The 24,617-nt window shown below is 37.0% G+C and overlaps 1 protein-coding gene across 6 annotated transcripts in view; it reads right to left on the reverse strand.

The window, feature by feature from the left end:
• The window catches only part of BBS9 (Bardet-Biedl syndrome 9), a 313,906-nt gene that overhangs the window by 113,265 nt on the left and 176,024 nt on the right, over positions 1 to 24,617 (reverse strand). For 5 of the 6 annotated variants that reach the window (XM_075057101.1, XM_075057118.1, XM_075057110.1 and 2 more), the window contains one exon: positions 13,139 to 13,249. The exons of the other annotated variant lie outside the window; for it this stretch is intronic. In XM_075057101.1, coding sequence (XP_074913202.1) covers positions 13,139 to 13,249 — 111 coding nt within the window. The remainder of the gene's footprint in view (positions 1 to 13,138; positions 13,250 to 24,617) is intronic. 6 annotated transcript variants of the gene reach the window in all.

Below are 24,617 nucleotides of genomic sequence, written 5' to 3' on the forward strand. Positions count from 1 at the left end.
TCTTTCAGATACAACCAATCTGGTTTTAAGTTAGCTAGCCTAGGTACTGCTAGCAGCCCAGCTATGCAAAAGTTAACTTTTCAGGCACATTTTGCAATGTGCACTGAGGAACAGTTGCAATGATTGTTTGCTTAATGCTGCTAACAATGCAGGCCAGATGAAAGCATGCACATGTTTTTAATCATGCTTTTCACAATTAAAAACTTTGCCAGATTATGGCTACAGGGGAGAGAACTAATACCCATGTGATGTGGAACATTTAGTGTATTTTCTATTTTCCTCACTTTCTACTGTGCTGTTATTCTATCCTCTGTTCTTACCTTGCTGCTTTTTCCTCTTTCCCACCTGCAATGATAGCAGTTGCCAATCTCAAAGTGACAAGTTGTTAGTACTCATGAAAAAAACCCAAACCTAACATTTGCTGGAATATTAAAGACACCAGAATAAATCCACAGAAGAATAAAATTTTCTTGATAAACAGAGCCACAGGAGAGCTCTAACTCTGTCTAACTGCATATAATTTTGGTATTTTTAACTCCTAACTTTCACATTCAAGGTTTTCTTGAATGAGATCAGAGATCACATCAAAATCCAAGTTACAACATTTTCCTAAAGCTACTTTCATGAAAACAAGCTCAGCTTCTAATTTTTAAAGTAGCATTCTCCAGGGTGCTAATACATTGCTGGGGTATTGCACAGTGTTACACAGCCCATCACTCTGTCCACGACACTCAGAGTACTAGACTTGAAGACAGATATAACATCTATGAGCCAAAATACATTAAAAAAAAAAATCACATATTAAATTAATTATTAACGTGAAGGTAAGGGCAACCTTTATAGAGAAATTTTAAAGAAAATTAAATTAAATATGAGTTCAGATTTGAGTAAGTACTATCTCACTTGCTGTCTTACTAGATAGGAGCTATAGGTAGAGCTGAAAAGTAATCTGGCCTAACTGGTGTCACAAAATCTTTTACTCTATTTAGGAAACGTAGCAAGCCAAGGAACTACAGGGTTTATGTTGTGGTTCACCTTCCTCTGTGAGGCAACATGGGCTGTAAATAACACACCACTGACAAAAGCAAACACGTCCTCAGTAAGTGGCATAGTACATTTGTTTTGAGGGTAGCAGGAAAGGAAACAGACCTAGTTGTAACGCCACTTCAGATACCACATCCTGCGCTGCTAAACGTTTTGGAACATCTTTCTATTTTTTCACCTGAAATAGAACCAAACTTTGAAACCAAAGTCTGCGCTAAGAAATACAAGCTGTTTTTGCATCCACCATACATTACCAAAGACCTAAACTTGATTAGCCTTATGCACTGGCTCACTGCTTACTAACACAAAGGCATGCATATAGATTTACTCATGCAATAACACAGGGTGGTAAGACACACCAGCACTGCTTCATGCAGTGTGAGTATTTCTGGTCATATGTTCCAGTAGCTATTAGAAAATTCAGCACTTACATCTTTTTTTCCTGCACTTCTACTTCATCCTCATATCCTACTTTTGGAAACACTGCAGTAGGCTTAATACTAAATTGGTGAAGGTGACACAATAACCACAGGAAATGGAATTACTGTAACAGGTGAAAAAGATGAGAGGATACTCTGTGGAGTACAACAATACAAAATAACTCAGAATTAGAAGGTGCTTAGCAGAGATGGCTGATAAACATTTGATGAGGCTTACAAAATGACTGCTGACTTCAGGGTAAGTAATAAGCACTGCATTGTTGGAACTGTTGATTTTAACAACAAGGGCTACTGCTCTGCTGTTCCTTCTCCCTTTTGTGGAAGTCTTCCTAATGTGTAATATTGTTTGGTCCCAAGGTACCAAATGATTCTTTAACAAAGTCATCCAACTACCCTCACCCAACGTGGTGAACTTGAATCAGTTTTTGAAGCCTAGCTTTTTGAATTCTGTTATTGTAACTGATGGGTCTCTTGATCAGAAAATGTCAGAAGACCTGCATTAACTATAGTCAAACTTAAAGAGTCATTAACTACTAAATTTTAATTCCCCACTGAAGTTAGAAATATGACACATTCAAGCATTAGGGACAACATGGTCACATGTGCTGCATCTCACAGCCACACCAACAAGAACCAAGTCATGAACCAAGGAGTTTGTGACAGGCCATCAGCTATGATTGTTGTGACAGCACGCAGAGGTGGGGCCCCAAAAGACATTACTATTAAAAGCAAAATGTGGTCTTCTGTGAATTAGACATACATTCACACTGGGGAACTGTGTCACCAAGCATTAAAAAAAATGCAGAAGAGCTCTTAACACTACTGCATACAAATGTAAAATAAGAATTTTACTGTCCATTTTAAGTCACCAGTTTTAAGAGCTACAGCCAGCATGACCAAAATGCGTACTGCTCCAACATAGCAAAGTGAGAACAACTTTGAGACACAATAGACTATTGGGATTGGGGGTTCAAGCCTCTTCTGAGACATGTCAACCCTAGCATCGCTGTATCACCTACCTGTCCAAACATGGAAATCACATTGCTTCCATAGGAAAGCTCCGAGTTGCAGAACCTTGGTGGTACAATAACATTTTGAATATTTCATTCTAATAATTAAGAGAAAAAATTGCTGATTCCAACTCTGGACATGTTTTAGTACTAATCACAGTATTATTTAACTAAGATGATATGCTTTGGCACTATACATCATCCATATTACCAACGATGCCCATTCCTTGAGAATTCAAAGCTCTAGCAATGCTTCAAAGGGGCTTATAATGGCACTGATAATTTCCACAAAACGACATGGAAAACCTATTTGCAATTCCAGTAACACTCTCCAACAAAGAGCATGTGGGAATGTGCTCCCTCATTTCAGGCATGTCAGCAGTTCTTTAAATGAGAGTCAATGTTTCCATTCAAACGCCTTATGTTTCAAGAGGTTGCAGAGTCAGCCCTCAGGGAGAGAGAACTGATACTAGCAGTTTCAGGTGCTTTCATGCAATCTAGTATCTCAAAATCAGCCTTTTTTTCTTTTTTCTAAAGAAAGCTTAAGCCATTAGCTCATAATATGGATGACTGCCTTCTGGAACTGGGAGGGGAGAAAGGGTGCAAGACACTAAAATTACTTCCAAAAGAAGATATTTTGGAAAATAACCTCTAACACCTCCACAATGTCATTTTTTTCCAGCAAACAGTTCCTAAAGACCTAGAGCTAGTCTCCCTTTGGTGGCCAATGTTGACAAGCTATAAAGTGAGTCTTGGCATTTTGTGTAACCTGGAAAAAAGGTCTGGTAAACCATTTTACAGCCTCATCCTGGATTTAATTAATACTTATCTGATATATCAAACAACTACATTAGTATTAATATTCTGAGAAAGTTAGTGAAACAGTTTGAGGACAAAAGTAACCTTTATTACGTGTAATCTGACTTTTGTATAAAACTTAAGCCATACAATTCCAACCCTGAACTTCTGCATCAGAAAAAACTCCTCCCTGGAGCGCTCGATGAGTTTTTGGAATTTCCTAAAACTTGCAGTACTGTTTTTCAGCAGTAGACAAGTTCTTGAAGTGGAGCACTTGGCTCTGTTTTGTGCTATAGAACATCTTACTTTTAATTACCTCTTTTTTTATAAAGACAGATGGTAAAAGCCAAAAGAGTCTATATTCTCCTCTGCCCGCCAACCTTGTTGTCCAGGGCCATGAACAACTGACCAGGATTCAATAATATACCTGGCTGCCACTAAATCCTTCTTGGCTTGGAATGCTGAGCAGGCATTCAAATAATGTTTTGATGAGTTTCTCTATACTCTTTCTTTCTTTTAAAATAATACTTCATTCAAAACCAGAGCAGCCTGAAATTTTTATATTTCTCAAAGACTGCCAAGAACGTATAGGAACCAGTAACATCTAACACAAATGCACATAAAGAATCAATAGTGGAAAGTAAATTTTATAGACACACTTCTGTAATGTCAAGAAAACAGCACAGATATCTGTGTACTATCTCACTAACCAACAAAGATCTAACAAAAGAAGTGAAGCCAGGAATAATACACTAATCCAAACAACATATGAAATTCAAAGCTATCCATGTTCTGAACAAAATGATGATTTCCCAGTTAAACAAAAAACTAGGTACAAAAATTTATGTAGAAGAATTGGAGAGCCAGTAAAGCATGTGGTGGGAAAACAAATGTCTTGAGAAACAAGCTTTACTGAGTATTCACTGAAAAGATTTTGCCACAGTTAAAGAAAACAATAGCCAGCAGCTCCTGTCTACCAGAAACAAAGTCCTGGGCATATCTGCAGTGCGCACTTTAGATGGCAACACTTGATATGATGGAGAAAATAACTGATGTGTGGAAAGAAAAGCAACACAAGAAATCTTACTAACACTAGCAAGGAAAACAGCATTAACCTTCACCATCACAGAGGAAAAGTAAGCAGCAGCAAATAACAGAGAAGTCAGACTAGTTTCTGTCCTGCCCATCTTTACTGGCAGAGGATGAGCGAGTGAATGAATCCTAGTGACAGACAATCATCTTCTCTTAAGCGCAGTTACACAAGATAACTGCCAAGGAAATATGAAAAAACAACATTTAGTCATATAAAAAGCTTTTAAATTTCTCTTTCTTTTGATTCCTTCCACTGTGCTATAGTTCCCCTTTCTTGCATACAGGACCTATTCAGAATTCTTAACAATGTGTTTAGCTTTGATTTTCATTTTGTTCCATATGTGGCATGTCCCTTCTTCTCAACCTATCTTTTATGTGCTCCTTATCTTCTATTATGCATCAGCAGTTCTCATATTCAGGACTTGATAAAAATAAGGAAAGGCTTTTTCATAGATTTCAAAAAGCTCTGGATATGGCCATGAGTATGTTGCTATGCCTTGTATCACTTTTTACTGCTCCCCTAACTGCAACAATAGCAACCATTTGCTAGTAATTTTAAGAGTGCCTTTGAATTCTCAAATCATAAAAGTGCTTTAAACAAATGATTTTTTCCATTAAAGCCACCGAATTTGAAGGAAAAGGTTCAGACTCTATAGCATGACTTGTTCATTTCACACCTTTTTTCTGTGATCTCATAGCAATTTCCAAGACAACCCATGAAGCAGAGTGTAAGGTACCCCTCAGTTCTTTGTTTCATTGACAGTCATGAAACAAACTGGAATTAGTCAAAGACTTTTTAACCTTTGAAAGGAAATGTTTTGTAAAACACTACCACAACCATTGGCATGGGGCAAACACAGAGAGACTGATCTCTTTACCCACTCTGGTGGATAATACACAATATAATATACTTGAATCTACAAATATTAGAACATAAATATGGCTTCCTATATTGTCATGTGTTGTATTACATTTCACAGGAGATGTATATACAAGCTCCTGCTAAAAATGAAACTGCACTTCATTTGGTATTGACTTAATGAAGGAATTCTCACGTTAATCTCTTAAGCTGTACTGCTCTTTAGAAAAACAGACTCTGTGGAAAAGAAAACCTCCATAAATCTCTTCAGCTCTCTCCAGAAAAATAGGCTTTTTGTAGCCCAGTGATTTTCTTTGCACCTTTTCTTGTGGAAACAATTAGCTTAGCAATTTTAAAGTATTAGGTGAGACCAGCTGCAGGCTCCTGGTATCTTTCCTATTATATATCAATGCCCATACAGAAAGAAACAAGGATCTTACTCTCATAGTACTACAATACGTCAGTGGGAATTACATAAGTGAGCTACTAATAAGGTTAGGTCTTGAAGGAGCTTTCACTTACCTGAGGCCATCACAGGTTTCAGCATTTTTGCCTGATTTGTTTCTAATTCAAGATTCTTTGTTAGCTCAAGGACAAAATATTGTGTTGGAACTCCCTTGTCAAAATGCTTGAAACTGAACTCAAACTGTCAGAAGCACATTTACCCCCTCAGATGAGCCCCATTAATTGGTCCTTCAATGATTGTCAAAAAATAAGTCTGAAGTCTGACTTCTTGTTCTTACTTTTGTCACGAGCATAGTAACCAAACTTCAGAGAGATGTTCAGGTTCAAAACTGTGGCCATGGACAGCTGAAAAGTCTGCATTGCCAACAATACTGATTCGTTCAACTGATTGTTTTGAAAGCTCATTATGGGCATGAAAACCTATTCCAGACAGCATGTACATTTTTCCAAAATGATCTTTAGCTTAATTTATACATTTCCCTTTTATTTAATCTCATGTACAATTCAGTTAGTATTAGGATTGATTTCTGTCCTATTATACTGTCTAACCTCAAAAAGTTAATTGCTTGGCTACATTCATTGAAAATACTTCTGCTGTAATTGGCAAGAACATCAGTATCCAAATGATTACCAGTGCAGCAAACAATGATAATTACAATAACAGTAGTAAGGCCACCTGTATCCTACTTGTGTATGTTGAAAATTTAGTGCCGCTATTAGTCCAATACATAAATAGCAGATGTCTGATCTACAGCAAAGAAAAATCTTTCATAGACCTGTTTTAGAGTTTTTACAGCATATTTAAACACCCTTCAAAATAAATTCAAGGATATGTCTCTGCTCATTTCTGTAGGTAAAAGATAATATTAAGAACAGTACAGTACAAAACTAAAAAGACTCAGTGGATAGCTGGCAACAATTTATATCCAAAAGCTCTTTACCATCTAACTGTACAAAGCCAAGTGTTTAAGAATACTCCTTTCTAAAATCAAATAAATGAAACACTATCACAAAACTTCATCTTATATTACATCACTTTGTGATTAGCTACTTCATAGATGGCAGTTTCACACAGTTGTGTATTCATGTAAATTATGAATTATAAGATAAATTAGTCACATAGCTAAATTTAAACGTGTCACTAGACTCTCTGAAGTAAAATAGTTGCAAACTTGTTTACTAACAAGAGTTGTTTACACAAGGTTGTGTAACTAAACATCTTTATGGGCTGGAATCATGTGATAGTTCCTAAAATTGTCTAGGCATAATAAGGACAGCAATCTTTGATTAGACGGGTAAAGTTGAAAGATCCTCTTAAATGGCACCCACAACATCTACATGAACATTGTAATGCAATGCTGTACATAAAGTAACAAATAAAATTAATAAAATACACTAAGTAAAAATCGTAGGAAAAGATGTGCAGCTGTGCAATGTCTGGGTGCAACTTTGGAGGGTGTTTTGAAAATTTGGCTCAGAATGTCTTGTTTTATTGGAATTCATAGCTCAACCTCACAGTCATTTATGTATAGCTGCCTGTGTATTTAGTCAAAAGTAATAAGCCAGATGCTTCAAATTAAAGACAGTTAAAAAAAAAAATCTATTTGAATACATAAATATAAATGCTGAGACAGTTTTTGGTCTTAGCTGCTATGAGTATTAAGCTATGAAAGTTTATTTACTTTACTAAATATAATCATACAAGTTGAGAACTTTGAAATTTAATCTTTAAGTCATCTAAATATTTGTATGACAGCAAAATACAAAGAATTTAACTAAAAACAGTGGCAGCACAGTAGCAAGTGCAAATGACAAATCTTTGGTCTCATTTGGTCTCATGAATAGCTTCTCAGAAATGTTTGTATTTAAACAATAAATGTAAATACTGGGCCACGTTCTCTGTTGCTCTCTCCAAAAGAGACAATGATTATTCTGAATTATCATGGTAAAGTGAGGCAAGTATTTCCCTTAATTAAGACTTTTTTCATTTAGATAGATCATTTACAGGATAGACTTGCAGGATCTTTGATGAAAAATTCTGCCAGGAAAATCAAGTCTTACAAGTTGTGAAAATTCCAGCAGCTGCATGACATGACACTTGACAAATCTGATGCCCAGTGTTGCAAAATCTTGAACGACTAAGCAAACTACAAAGTAATTGGCACCATTGTTAAAAAAAAAAATAAAAAAACCAAACCCTAGCAACCAAGATACATTTTTCAGCCCAATCATTCTTTGATTCATACTAACTTTTCATCTGGTTTTCCATCAACTTAGTGGAGTTACTCATGATTTACCAGCATAAAACTCTTTACTCATAAAAGAGCAACCAGATCCTCTCTGTCTAAATCATTCAGTGGGAATATTGGTTAGAAAAATACGTCTTAGGAAATTCTCTTTTATAGTAAGTAGTATGCAGCAGTAGTATATGAGGAATCCAGAATACTTACGTTAAGGGCTACATCCTGATAAATACATACGTTGTTATTTCATCCTGAAGCTCATCACCAACACAGTTTAATTGTTCAGAGAAAAGTAACTTTAAGGTTGTTCACCATATCACTTACAGATGTCTCTAAAAAGCCAGGATAAACTTCCTTATTTGCTACAAACCACATTTTCAACTCATTTCATCAGAAATATTTAAGTACAAGGGAGAACTGGAGAAGAAGAGTTCTGAAAATCTCCGTTAACTGTTACCTTCTGAAACATATGAAAAGTTCTCCTTGAAATCAAACCATTCACTCAAGCAGACTGCAACTCCAGTAAGAAATTCAAAGTTTGTAAAGAAGAAAATGGAAGACAGCAGGAACAACATAACAAAGAGAAAGGAAGTCCACAGGACCTACATGAAAGAGTCTACAACCACTGCATTTGTACTTGTGATTGGAGCAGATCTGCACTGGTATTGTAGCTGTGAGCTCATGGAAGAAGTAATGATGTAACAGCAGAGACTTGAAAGTGGACTCAACTTCAAATTATATTCAAACTCTCCATCAGGCTTTTGCAGCCCATGATGAAATCTGTGCTGCTCTGTCCTCACTCTTAACAAAAACACCAAGATTAAAGCTAGCAGGGATAGATTTATCATGCTAACATCACTCTTGCAAATGCAACGTGTGCAGACTCAGTGCCTTGAGGTGGTAAGCAGGAAGAATTATTTTCCATTCACTGAGATAGAGAATGTTCAAGGGAGTACTTTTGTACCCACTCAAAGCAAAAGTTGTTGGCAAGAAGCTACTCCTACAACTGCAATAATATCATTAACTTCCACATATCATGAACCTGATCCCATTCTTTACTATGGAATCACAACATACTTGGATTAGAAAAAAAATAAATAAGAAAAAAATCAGTTTGAACTATTTCAGCAATAAAAAGAGAACATCATGCAACCATTAACTCCCCTCCCTGTGATTGGGTCAGAAGCATTCATTCTCTCCTTGCACAGACTTGCAGCATGACTACTAGATGTCATTTTCTGCTGTCCTAAGTAACTATTCCAAATAAAGCCAAAAGCCATATTGACATGCTTAGCAACTGCCTGGAAAGTCTCAATATAGTATTTTGTATGAGAAAATTTGCAAGTCTGTGGCAGGATGCTACCGTACAGCACACTTCCTCATAGCACAGCACAATCTTCCAGGTCTTAACCCCCCATTTCCCTCACAGTTCTTTGCATAGCTCATATGACATACTTAAGGCAATGACCTCTTTCCTAATTCTACGTCTACTCATGAAATTCAAAAGTTCTTTAAAAATTCTCAGCATGTCCAAAGAGCATACTAGCATACAATGCAGTGACTGGCAGCTATCTCCATACACTACATACAACATCTCACCAGCAAGAGATTAGCAAGCTCAGATATTTATTAGCAGAAAGAGTTTCATGTAAATTAACTGTTGAGTATTTATTTTCAGTTCTGGTAAATTCTACAGCCAGGGTTTAATGCCATACTATCACAGGTAGATTGCTAGCAATACTGGAGTTAGCTAGCTCAAGACTAACTAAACATCATCTGTGCAAGTAGAAATCACAGCAGTAATAATGTAGACATACTCATATAGAGCTTACAGAGTGTGGCACAGAATTCAGGCCTCCTCTTGCTCTTGAGGCTTCCTCCTTTGCTCATCATTTCTCTATGTTCCAACCTTCTCGATAGCACTTCTCTTCAGCAGATTTATACACACAAGCAATTTAACTATAAGCAAGGGTGTCCAAGTACAGGACACCTCTGAGAGAAATTGTTTCTTCCTTTCTCAGTGAGGAACTCCCACTGCCTCCTGCTGAGACCTTTGCGATTCAGGTCTTACACTTCTTTTCAGTAGATAAGGCACTTTGTTCTGTTTTGTTTTTCTACCTCTATACTTGTACTTTCAAGAACTGCTTGAGTTTTTTCCTAATCCAGCACACTGTATCAGTGGGAGAAATCAGACCCTTTGTTCCGATATAGAAATACATATGTTCCCACTAAGGCAAGTTCATTACTCCTTTTTTTTTTTCTTTTTTTTTTTCTTTTTTTTGCATTACATTGTGTATAACTATTAATAGAATTCAACCTGTACAAAATCCCGTTGCTAAGATTTAGTCTGGCACCAGATGTTGCAAGTATGTAACTACACTTTTCACTCCGTTTCAATGGATGGTAGTCCATTGCATTCAGCTGAAGTTCTCCTGTGACCTACAGAATCCTTTGGAATATTTTAACTTGATCAGCTCATTTTATTCCTTTGATTTCCATCTTCCTCTGTGAATGCAGTCTGCTACTAGAGATGTTTGTCTTCAGGTTTCCTACACAGGGATATCAGCCATTGTGCCCATGTTCATACTAAACTGCAGCTGAAGAGACCCTGTTTTTTCTCTTCAGTTTTGAGCTATTTGGTGTTGTAACCTCAATCTACTTTTATCTATTTAAACCTCTATCATTAAACAGTGGGGATTTTTTGGTAAAGAACATTAAGAAGCTTAGGCAAGGCATATCAGTTCAGCTGATACAGCCCAGAGAAAAATACTAGCTCAGTGCAGAAACCACTCTAAAGCCAGTATAAGTTTGTATTGCCATTAAACTATCTGTATAGCTAGAGATATGGATAAGAAAAGCCATCTACAGGAAGAAAACAAAACCTCTCAACTTATAATCAAAATCTATCTTGAACTGCCTCAGGAAATGAAGGAAGATACATCAAGAAATACAATTTTTACTCTGTTTTGTCCCTTTTTTCTCTTATTGACTGAACATAGTTAAATTAAATGCAAACTCATAAAACAAGGTACATAAGACACAACAAATATTGTTTGAGGGCTCACTGTAATCTCCATGGTCTTGCTGCAGTCTCTGGTGCCTGAGCAAGAACTCAGGCCAAAAATATCATGTACAGAAAAACATTTAAATGCTGTGATTTCATGCCTAGTGTTACCTTATGGTTTAAGTAGCTCCCTTGGCTCTTACACTTGTAGCAATTGGAATTTCCAGACAGCTCAGTGGCAGATAATCTAGGTGCTCTCTATATCGCAGCACTAACTGGCAGATGGCAGTCAATTCTTACTGTGAATGAATTAAATTCACTGGTATAACACATGGCTGTAAACCTAAAGACTTTTTTAAAGCTTTCAAAGTTTTCATTCTGTCTTTTATAGTTATAAAGCAACAACAGCCAGCTATGTGATGTAAGTCTCAATGTTTATCATGGGCTAAGACTTACAGAAGGATACGCAGGTCCCCATGCTGCTGTTTCTGGATCTCACGAATACACTTCTACACTTTTCCTCTCATGCTAGTCTTTTCAGCAATCAGGTTATTTAAACATAGCAGAACACTATCTACTGAAGAACAAATATGTGCTTGATCAGAAGACTGGAGCATCAGACAAAGAAGAGGTATTGCCTGCCATATGTTCTTGATTTATTGGTCTAGTTGCCTGAAGTTAGAATTTTATCAGGATTGTATCCTACATCAGAGAGATGATATACTTTTCCATTACCAGAAGGGTACTTAATATATACAGATGACAAAGGTTAAACTATACGTACGTCAACTTTGACATTCAAGAAGAAAAGAAAACTTCTCAACTTATAATCAAAATCTATCTTGAACTCTCTCAGGAAATGAAGGAAGATATATCAGGAAAAAGAATTTTTACTCTACTTTGTCCCTTTTTTCTCTTATTGACTGGACATAGTTAAATTAAATGCAAATTCATAAAATAAGGTACATAAGACAACAAATATTCTTTGAGGGCTCATTCCCTTCTTATGAGCTGAAGTCTGTGAGGACAGCAAGTAATTAGCACTCTAGAAAAGTCAGAGCTCTAGGCCTTCAGTGGATTTTTCAGGTCATTTTTGTGAGCAGATACTAATTTCGGAGTTTCAAGTTACACTGTGGCATTATTATATATTGCTGCATTAGATGTCCTTCTTCCCTGCCCGCTATTAAAAATTTGCTCATGTCAATTCTGCTATTGCAATTAACTATATATTCCAACTCCCTGCCTGGCTGTGCAACAGTTAGCTGGGCAAACAAGCAGCTGAATGCATTTTAAACACACAATTAACCCGTTTTTGCAGATTTATAAGGATTTTCTGTCTATTTCTATTGTTGCTTGCAGCCTGGAAGCTGCTGCTCTTAACTTCAACACCCATCTCTATAATGAACACATTTGATTTACAAACAACATTCAAGTACATTTTAAAATAAATGCTACAGGGAAAAAAAAAAAACCACAAAACCAAAAACAACAAACAGACAATGAGGGGGGAAAGAGGAATGAAGGTACAACTTAGTAAACAAAATGGGAAATAGCTGCAGTCGAAGCCTGAGAGCTTACCAGGCACTTTATTAAACTGCAATGCACTACTTTACAGTGCTGCTTTTAAAATATGTTAACACTGTATCACAGTTCCCGGCAGCATGAAGACTTTCCAGAAAATGTGTCATCACTGTATGCAGCATATTTTATAGCCAGTATAATTTCATTTTATTATATACAATAATATTTTTCTGAAATTCTAGTAAGTCTCCCCACAAAAGATAAGTAATGACCATATTTTAATCAGCTGGCACAAAGTCTAACCACCACACTGCAGGAAAAAAGCGCCTTTATTACACCAAAATGTCCTCAGTTTCATTTTGCCTCTGTGGAACAGGTCATGAATAAAACCTGTGAGAATCTCATTCAAGTATTATGTAGCACAGAACCCTTTAACTGTGAAGTTATTTAATTCCAAGACTGATCTCTACAGTTTAACTATTCTTGATAGAAGAAGCTGAATAAATTCAGAATCCTACACATTGTACTATTATCGCAAGAAAAATTGAAAATTATGCTAAAAAAGCCTGAAATATATGTCGTTTGTTTCGTATGTCCATAAGCATTCTGAAAAGACAAGCTGTACACTTCTAAGTTAAACAACGTAATTTTCCTTTTCTTACCAGGCTTGGATTTCTGCTTTGTGATCTGCCCGTGACTGGGAAACATTGCTGTAGAGCCCAGTATAACCGTTCTTTCCTCTAAATCAGACTCTGTGATTGTAGTACAGCCACCTAGTTGAAAATGGAAGAATCTTAATGTGGTGTTTATGTAACAAAACAAATTTACCGGTGCATAATTAAGGAAAAGAGGTGATAAATTAGCTGACAGGAACATAAAAAACTGAAACAGTCTTTACTTTCACTTGCCAGAAATGTTTGTTAAAGAAAACTATTACCATTGTTTAGAAGGCTGATTATGCCTTAATGACTTCTCTCTACTACTAATGCTGGTTTGAAAAAAGTTTGAATGTATTAAGACCACAGAATATGTAAAACCGGTTCCACATAGAAGATAAAAATAATGTGATTTGTGTTAAAGATCAGATTATTGGGAGCTAGGTTTGTAATAAAAGTAATTAAGTGAGAATCAAATAACTTTACAAAGTCAACAAATCTTATGAAGATTGTTAGCTGCCACAGAGAATAACATACGATGATATTTTTTGGATGGGCTATTAAGTACAGCATTTTTATTACTTAGTGCTAGAGACGGAAACACAGGGAAACATTCACTGTCCAATAACACACTGCACTGGCAATGCCTTACTCATAAGTGATCTTAGGATGCATGGCATAATAGATTCTTTGTATTTTGCAATATTGCCTTCTGAGTATTTCATTAGAGAACACAATGACTTAAAGCCTTTCTTCAAACATGTTTAAAGGCCTATGTTAAAATATGAAGAGAGGGACAATCTAGTAGTAGTATCACCTGAAGACAGTTGCAGTAGCTTGCAGTGGAATAGGCTGATGTAAATTAATTTCAAAACAGCTGTGATCAGGACTTCGGAGGATGTGCCACTGTTCCACAGCAAAAACACGGCCTTACAATAACTGCATTGCCAAGAATACAGTACACAGCTGAGTGGCATCTCTTTCTCAGAGCCCTCCAAGGATCACCACTAGCAAGCAAACAAATTCATGTACTTACTGTGTTCTGAAAGCACATGTTTATAAACAGCGCATCAACTCCCAGTGGCAAGCATAGACTTTTCACCTTTATGTCAGAGTTGTTCTATTTTGAAAAGAAATGTTCTACTCCAGGCCTCATAACCAATATATCCAATTTGCAGCAACACAGGCTATTCTGTCCTTACAAACTACACGAGTAAAACAGTTGTTAAAAATAAGGTTGCATCACCAGGTAGGAGAGCTGCAATTTCACCAGCAGTTTCAGAAGCACTGGCAAAGCAATGCACCATGTCCTGCAGAATCGTACCCTGCTGTCTAGCTAGGGTAAAGCAATGCAGCTCCAGTGAACCCTGTGAAAAGATTCATTCCTACCAGCTCAAGAACTGATACAGCATCCTTTGCTTCCTAAGGAAGAGGAAAGACACAAGCTACTATATTCCAAATACACCCTGACAGAAAGTGCAAGATACAGCATGGGGTTTATGTTTGATTTAGAGCAAGCAAGTTTTTTTCAGTTAGAAAGGAAGGTTAAGAGTGAACGTGTCAGCAACATGTAGGCTTATGACCCATGACAGCTTCTGATATTTAGGGTGCCTGCTATGAAATGGAAGGAAAAAATGGGAAATTAGAAAAATATCTCCATGTTAAAATACTGTAACACTGGGGCAATGTCTGACATTGCATTAAATATAAATGTAGCTACACCCTAAATGAAAATAAAGGCCAGTAAACTAATACTTCTGTTCCCATTTGCAAATTGTGACTAAAATGTAAACTATGAGATTTGATGAAATGGAAACCACTGCTTTAAAAGTCAATTAAAATATTTTTCATTCTTATTCTTCAGATAAAATCTACCCTATTAAACAGTAATCTGTAAATACAGTACACAAAATTAAAGTTTTTTTGCACAAAAAGAACTATTAAGAATGGCATGATACATTTTAAAAGGTTTTATAACATTTCTAACGGCATGAGTGAAAACTCGCCTAGTAAATTAGTATCTATTGAATTTCTACATGGAAACAAAAGAACTTTTACAACGTTCATTCTAAAACCTGAAACTCAGTAACTTACATAGCTTTGAGAATTGATGGCTTTTGATGCCAAAATATTTCTTTAGTCATTAATGCTGATAGTAACTTAATAACAGTCAGAAAAGGTCTATTTGCCCTTAGGTACAACACAATACTTGCTGAAAGGAAACAAGACTTCCTGCTCTTGATTTTGATGCGAGAGATTTCTTAAGTTTTACTTGTCATCTGATACTATCAGAAGTTATTAAAATTAAAAGCAAAATTCACTTCTTCCATAACTTTATTTTCTTGACAGAGAATAGTGAGAACTGAAATGTTACCAATGATAGACTGTTTTACATACAAAGAAAGTGTAAACAGAATACACACAGAAATAGTATCAGCATCAATATTAAGAGCAGTAATTATTCTTACTTCTGCAACAATACTAATAACTGTTCCCTATTAATTGTTTTTTAAATATCACTGTTTCATAAAAAGAGCACTGTTCTCACTGCAGCAGGATTTCACCAGGACTCTTGCACCAGTAATTATTTAAATGAATGACCAGACAAGAAATCAAGATAAAAGTGATATTTTACTCTTCAGAGGCAATGAGGCTCACATTATCAAGGTCTTTGTGCCCCCGCATTTCCATCTTACTCTTCTAATACCCGTATGACCTTCTAACTGAAGGAACTACTAGAATTTGCTGAACTATGTCCCTTAGCTTGTTCAGATGCCTAGGACTGGGTAGAATGACTGGACCCTCATCTACACATCAACCTGCATCAGCATAAGTGGTATCTGCTTCTTCCAGTGGAATCAATGGCAAATTCCATTTTCTTGCTCCAATAGGCACAGGTACCCATCCTCAAGATAATGATGGATACCCTTGACACCATGCTATGATTTCCCACAGGAAGAAAAGAGTGGAGACCACACTAAGACAATTGTCACACTGAAAGAACCAAAACGTTCAAAGTAAATTGTAAGCTTTTACTAGACTAAAAAAGAGACTGGATAAGGCACAAATACACACCACTGAATATAATATTTAAACCACACTATACCAGGATTGTGCGATTCAAAAACATTTCACAACTCAGAAGGACAGCTATCTGAAAAAAAGAACCTTTCTTGCTAGGACTCTAAACTTTTTAATTTCATACTGCAGGGGTTCTACTGAGGGTATCTACTCTGACTTCTCTGGTCAGAGACTAACAGAATTTTTACTTTAAGTAAAAAATCTCTGAATTCTTGTGTATCTCTGTATAAATTTCAAAAAGTATCCACTGAATGTCCATTTTAGCAAGCATTTAAAATTTTTATGCACCTGGAATCCTAAAATAAATCAGAGCAGCAGAATAATTTGCATTCATTGGTAATTAAGTGAATAGTACAAATCAGAAAAGTGAAATATTTAAGGGAAAAGGAGGGAAAAGAGAGGCAGGAATAGTAGTACATAAATCTACACACTGGAAATGATCCAAGTTGAGAAGTTCTCCAGATGTCAGTCTGTAAACAGTGCTTCATAAAATGAATTTCCCCATTAATTGTTGGCAGGAATAACTTCTAGAATATGTTATTACATTTGACCCACTCTTTCACCCTTTTCTGTGTAGCTAAATTCTTGTCTGACATCACAGATATTTTATCAGTTGTGATAAATCCAAGAAAGCAAGCTTTGGTCAGCAAAACCGTTTGATAGGGCACAACACGCATAAAACTACACTCAAGCTAATTGTGAACTTTGTTCGCCAAAGGAAATGAGACTTCTCTTGTTTATTTTCACTACATCTGTTTTTGTAACACATTTGGTTCTTAAGTTGGAAAAAGGTACCCACACCCAAAGGAAACATAAACATGCAATACACGTTGAACAAAAATTAAGTACTGACAGTTTTCCTACAGGTTCCTCTCACCATGGTTTTTACACGTTTTAGCATGGCTCTAAAAGTTGAAAAACAGGAAAACAAAAGTAGTATACATTTAAAAATGAAAAGGCACTTTGAGGAAAAGACTATTTGGGTTTCCTTTTTCTCTTCCACTTGCTCACAATCTAAACTATGCATAAAGTTTCCATTTTCCTCTGAAATTAACTCTTGCAACAGTCTACAGAAAGAAGGAGAAAAAGCCTCCTGAGCAGTCTTTGGCAGCGAGTCACAATGTGAGCAGGAAGCTTTCCAAATAGCAGCTTTTGTCATCCACATGTATACCATTATACAATGGAGACAATCTAAACAGCAAAATTATTTCATAGAGATTCTAAGACTATATGCAAAACCATAATCAGTTGGGTTTTCTGTGCGGTCCATAATTTTTAGGGAAGTGTATACAAAAAATGCAGTCTAAGGGATTAGAGATTATTCTCTCTAAAACAGTGTTAATCAATTACTTCTACTGATTCTGCTAGCTACATTTATTCAAGTCCTGTAAATTTTATTACGATCTGCCTGTCAGAAAGTACCTTGCCTGTTGAAGTAAACACTGCATGCAGGCTTTGTAGATAGGCAGTGGAATTGCTGCTTTCTAGAAGGAAGACAAAAAAATAACATCTACAGAGGAAAACCATACATATTTGAGTGTAGGATGAGGTCCAGAGAGCATTTATTCACATACTGGGCCTGGATTAGAGTCTGTCATTTCAATAGACACATTCCAGAAATGCAAGCCTATTTCCACTGCAGAGGGAAAAGGGGAAAAGGGAAAAGGGAAAAGGGAAAAGGGAAAAGGGAAAAGGGAAAAGGGAAAAGGGAAAAGGGAAAAGGGAAAGAAGGTTGTTGTTTTTTTTTCTAAATGGGTGTGTGATAATGAACATGGTTACAATTCGCAATAGAAAACAACCCAGGTTTAGCAGCAAAATGTAGTCACTAATTAATCAGTTACAGATTTCAGAACATAGCACTTAAGTCTAACAGTGTGGCTACAATTGTGCAGTCACAAAATTCCATTGTTTTGTGCCTGATTTGACATAACCAAATTCAATTAAGTGATGGAAAATATTTCTGTATTACATTCCATTAGAATAATAAATTAATGAAAAATCATACCAACCGAACATGCAGTCCAAGGCTATTGAAGATCACCAAAACATATTTTCAATGGGAGTACACAGAGACATACCAGACTGTTGTTCTGCTTTACCCTTGTTTTACTGAAATGTTTCTTAACAAAACTTCCGGTTCATAAATTCCATAGCTTTTCTTATAATAAGTTGCCACTATCTGCACTGAGAGCTATGCAGAGATGTTTTGCACCAATTGCATGGCTTCAGTTTGAGCTTGTAACATGTTCAAATATTTTGAACATGCCTGAATTCATAAAAACTTGACTTAAGAAGTTCAGGGTACTTTGGCAGTATAACCTCTTTATGGGAGCAACTATGCTGTTTAAACTGTCAAATTGCCTTAGCCATTCTTCCAGGATGAGGTTCAGTGCCTGTGGTATGCAAGTCATACAAATGGCATCGTGAAACACATTGCTAAGAACAGATCTAACAGCTGTTTTCATTAAAGAAGCATCATTGGACGTTCAGCCAAGTACACAATCAAAATCAACATTCAGTAGTACCCTTACTAACACAGGACTGAGAATGCAGTAACATTAAACTACATTACGTCATTCAATATCTAACAAAAGTAATTTGTTACTATGAACAAAGGATAAATGACAACAATTGTGCTTCAACCACATAAGTGTACTGTTCCATCCAACAACCTATTCACCTGATGAGCACGGACTAGCTGAATGTCCTGGTTTCAGCTGGGATAGAGTTAATTGTCTTCCTAGTAGCTGGTACAGTGCTATGTTTTGAGTTCAGTATGCGAAGAATGTTGATAACACTGATGTTTTCAGTTGTTGCTAAGTAGTGTTTAGACTAAAGTCAAGGATTTTTCAGCTTCTCATGCCCAGCCAGCGAGAAAGCTGGAGGGGCACAAGAAGTTGGCACAGGACACAGCCAGGGCACCTGACCCAAACTGGCCAACGGTGTATTCCATACCATGGGACGTCCCATCTAGTTTAGGAACTGGGAAGTGGGGGCAGGGGATCGCTGCTCGGGGACTAGCTGGGTGTTCATCGGCCGTTGGTGAGCAATTGCGCTGCGCATCATTTGTACATTCCAATCCTTTTATTATTACTGTTGTCGTTTTATTGGTGTTATCATTATTAGTTTCTTCTTTTCTGTTCTATTAAACCGTTCTTATCTCAACCCAGGAGTTTTACTTCTCTTCCCGATTTTCTCCCCCATCCCACTGGGTGGGGGGGAGTGAATGAGCGGCTGCGTGGTGCTTAGTTGCTGGCTGGGGTTAAACCATGACACTGTTATCTAATTATGAGTAGTTATCTAACCATTAGGACATTAATGAATTACTATTCTCTATTTATCTAGCAATATTTTCACAGCATTCAAAGTGAACATGAGACACCACAAAAAATAGGCTACCTGACTACTTTAACCTGCTATAGGAAGTAAACCATCAGTTCACAATGGAAAATGAAAAAAATGTAAAGATTCTGGGAGCAAAGTATAATTGAAAATACTTCATTACAAAAATAGCAGTGATATTGTAAACACTTAAAAACCCTAGTTCTGACAATTCTGGTTCCCAAAAGTATTTGGCAAGCAAACTTATTAAATTTACATTTTGAGAGACACTGGACTATAAAATATAAAATGCCAAATGCTGAAATTTAATACAAGTAATCAGACATTGCATTTTTAAGGGGGTAATGAACTAGCTTCTGTTCTGCTGTATCTCTAGATACTACTTGGAAATAAACAATTGAAGTGATGAAATAAACATGGATACCAGCATCCTCTTTTAATGTTATTGAAATAAACCCTATAAACATCTATCTGGTGCCTTTCCAAGACAAAAAGTATAGAATTTCTTTGGGCACTAGGAGTCTAGGAAATCAAAGTATTCATAAGAGAGAAAGAGAATTCTCTTTTTTATAATGCAGAAGTTCCCTTCCACACTTGAAATGCAACCTTTGCCAAAAATACTTGTTTTTCATTAATTATATCAAAGATAGCATGTGGTTTTCATGTATTGTTAATTTCTACTTTCTCAATTGTACTCAAATATCAGATTTGTCCATAACATGTAAAACCTAAGTAATATTGTATTTGTTTAGTCTAAAAAAAGTCACTTTTACTTAATGACCAACATGATTTTTATTGTACTAGGAGCTAAGAACAAATCAAGTGATAATAACCTATCTTTGCTCCAATACTGCAATTAGAAACATACATTACTTATATTTACTTTAATCCCACTAGTATTTAATACTCCATTTACTATATACTCCACTGACCAAATAAATCCAAATATTATCTTGTGTTAGCTCAACCTTTTATGACATTAAAATCTCTGGGGTTGATTTTAGGAGGAATAAAAAAAAGGCAACTTTGGCTCCAATTATTATCATAATGCCATTCAATTAATCTAGTTTATCTGGAGGAAATGAGCATAGAACTGTACATAATGCTTCAAAATTATATCTTATCCTGCAGACAGAATTTTCTCTTTTGCTTAGAGGAACTTCCTATTCAGCAAATTTTACTCTACAAAATGCATAGAATTTCATTTTTTCACTAATACCACACCTATATCTGTGTAAATTGTGCAATTTTACTAACATCAGTAGCGTTCAAATGTTATGAAAATGATAAACTGAAAGATAAAAGTGATGTTGCATTACTGGGGTTACTTTGGAACCCAGAATAAAGGAGAATTCATAGAAGCAAACATTTTGTATAGTATCTTCTGCAAGTATTTTCAGAAGTAGCCAGGAGACTGGGGGGCTTCATGTGATAAACCTTAAAGAGAACCAACTTTACAAAACTGCCAAGTACCTTTCTACCAAACACAAGGTATCTGAAGATATGAGAAACCACAATCCCCCAAACTTCTAAACTCAGAAGAATCTTGGCACCGAGCTTTTCAGAGAGAAGGGAGAGACTTAATTTGGCTGTCATCAAATGAGTTACATCCACTAGAAGATAATGGATATTTAGGGAGAACTGTGTTTAAATCCAACCTGCTTTTTTTGGTAAAAAGCAAGGTCTCTTTTTACAATAAAATGCTATGTCTGAAACAAAGTGGCTTTTTATATGGGAAGGCACAGGATTAACTGTTCTGTTTCATCTTATTTAAAAGCTGACATTGCTGCTACTGCCCAAGATGATAAATAAAGTGACAGAGCAAGTAGAACACAGAGATGGTCTCAGTCAGCTACTTGTATACCTTACGCTTATTTCATTCTCTCCATCAACTCTCTAGTTTTTAGGGATCATCTTCTAGCCTGACTGAGACAAGGGGTTACTCATTTTAAAAAAAACCTATTTTTGTAACTGTGACTGGATACACTGAAATCTGCTAAAGTACAAAGTGAAAGTTGTATGACAAGAGTAGCCCCTACTTCCCTTCCCCTCCAAATCATATTTTTCTTGGTTTTGTACATTAGTACATGCTAAAGAAAGTCTATGTCAAATTAAACATAAATCTTGTAATGCACAGTTTAAATAAAACATAATTTAGAAATGTCTACCTCATCTGCATGGAAGCTACACAAAGCAATTTAAAAACTAAAGGATCAAATATGCTATTCAAAATACAACTAGAAGTATTAGACAAATAACCTGAAACTGGAGAAAAAAATTAATTGAAATGACAGAACTTTACAGATTACTTTGCACAATCACACCAATCAAGAAAAAGAGAGGAAATGAGTTTAGAGCTGCTTTTTACTGATTTGTATAATATTGTTCTGTGCCTGCATACCTCTTTTTTTAAAGTAAAAATATTTTTCTCCTTTAGTGATAAAACTGAATCTTAAACTGCAGCTTCACAGATATTTTAAGCCAGTCATGTGAGCCTATTTTTTGGTCCCTCCCTGTTATGTCCTCTGTGCTGGCACAAAGGTACACCTGAAGTTCTGTGATACATCAGATCTAGAAACTCATCTAGCTGAAAACACAACGGTAAAACGCACAAAGGCTGATCATGAGAATCATTAAATAATTTGTTACAAAGGACCTCTGGAGGTCGCTTAATCCAACCTCCTAATCAGACCAGGTCCAGCTAGATCAGATTGCTCTAGGACTTATCAAAAGGAGTTCCAAGCATCTCCAAAAGAGAGGTTTCCACCACATGTCTGGGCAACCTGTTCTGGTATTTGACACAGAAAAAAGGATTTTACCATGTTATATGTCACACAAATTCCCTCCACTTCCTTTCCTACTATCATCAGGCACCTTCAATAAGCATGAGGCCCCATCCAAGCCTTCCTTTAACAAGTCCTCCATTCTTAAACATGAAAACAGTTCAAAAAGAACTCCAGTAATGCAACACAAGTGCATACAAAGGAGGCACTCCATTCCATGTAAGTGCAGGACTTCAATACTTTTGCAATAACTAAACACAGTTATATGACACATATAACTAAACACGTATTATATGACATATCTAAAGAGCAACAGTTTTCCCACATTTTGCTTCTGTGCTGGTGAAAAAGCTGGTGATGCAGGACTTAGTGAAAGAAATGTCTTCCAGTGGATATGGTAGTCAAAAAAACCTCTTGGGCATGCAGCAAGAAGAGGGTGGACCTGACCAAGGGGTCTTTGAGAGTATTTCATAACATCAAAATTAAGTAATGATGTAAAGTAATGGAAATGTCAAAAAGTGGGGGTTTTTTCTCATTTATCTTAGGGAGAAAAATCACAGGCTTGTTGTGTACCACTGCATTCTGACCTTCTTTAAGTGTAATTTAAAACCTCTTCTTGTCAGTAATCTCATCTAATATATACATGCTTCATAACACAGCACTTTATGCACAGGAAAAAACAACAACATGACTGGGTCTCAGTTTCAGTGTTCTCCCTACAATCCACAATGGAAATCATAAATGAGATCTTATGCATAGGAACCTGTCACTTAAAGACAGATTTTGTCACACAATTTGAATTTAGTATTTACTACCTACAGTATCTACCCTATAGCATTTCTGAAAACTTTCTATATTTGATTAACAAAACATCTGATCCTCTATTTATCTCAAATATGCCATTTTCCCTACAGTGTAGTATGGAAAGATCAACCTTTCCTTAATTGTGAGGCTGAATGTTTTAGAATTCCTAAATAGTATAACTTTTTTCTCATATCTAGTGATATTATTCTTTAGGTTTTTTTCCAAGGAGAATTCGGTGACTCTTAAGTGACAGATTTATCAATACAGAGGCTTTTCAGCAACAAGCTAGGCTTGTTTATGAAAGCCATAAAGAATCCAGTTAGTAATTAGAGCTTCAAACTATAATAAAGAATTTCCCAAGGTCTAAAACATGTTTTTGTAGTTTACAACTACTCTGAATAACATTACACCCATGTGCATGGTGGGTTGACCCTGGCTGGCACCGGGTGCCCACCAAAGCTGCTCTATCACTCCGCTCCTCAGCTGGCCAGGGGAGCGAAAATATAATGAAGGCTTGTGGGTTGAGATAAGGACAGGGAAGGATCACTCACCAATTACTATCATGGGCAAAACAGACTCAACTCGGAAATTAATTTAATTTATTACCAATCCAATCAAAGTAGGGTAATGAGAAATAAACCCAAATCTTAAAACACCTTCCCCCCACCCCTCCCTTCTTCCCAGGCACAACTTCACTCCCGCATTCTCTACTCCCTTACCCCCCACCAGCACAGGGGGACAGGGAATGGGGGTTGGGGTCAGTTCATCTCACGTTGTCTCTGCCACTCCTTCCTCCTATGGGGCAGGAGTCCTCACACTCTTCCCCTGCTCCAGCATGGGGTCCCTCCCATGGGAGACAGTCCTCCCTGAACTTCTCCAACGTGGGTCCTTCCCATGGGCTGCAGTCCTTCACAAACTGCTCCAGCGTGGGTCCCCAACAGGGTCACAAGTCCTGTCAGAAAACCTGCTCCAGCGTGGGCTCCTCTCTCCATGGGGCCACAGGTCCTGTCAGAAGCCTGCTCCAGCATGGGCTTCCCACAGGATCACAGCCTCCTTTGGGCACCCACCTGCTCCCGCGTGGGGTTCTCCATGGACTGCAGGTGGATATCTGCTCCACCGTGGACTTCCATGGGCTGCAGGGAGACAGCCTGCCTCACCATGGTCTTCCCCACAGGCTGCAGGGGAATCTCTGCTTCCCCACAGGCTGCAGGGCAATCTCTGCTTCAGTGCCTGGAGCACCTCTTCCCCCTCCTTCTTCACTGACCTGGGTGTCTGCAGGGCTGTTTCTCTCACATGTTCTCACGCCTCTCTCCAGCTGCAGTTTTTGTTGTGCAGCAACATTTTTCCCCTTCTTAAATCTATCATCCCAGAGGCACTACCACTGTTGCTAATAGGTTCAGCCTTGGCTAGCGGTGGGACCGTCTTGCAGTCGGCTGGCATTGGCTCTATTGGACATGGAGGAAGCTTCTAGCAGC

This window comes from Buteo buteo, chromosome 2 (genome assembly GCF_964188355.1).
Source record: "Buteo buteo chromosome 2, bButBut1.hap1.1, whole genome shotgun sequence".
Classification (NCBI taxonomy): Eukaryota; Metazoa; Chordata; class Aves; order Accipitriformes; family Accipitridae; genus Buteo; species Buteo buteo.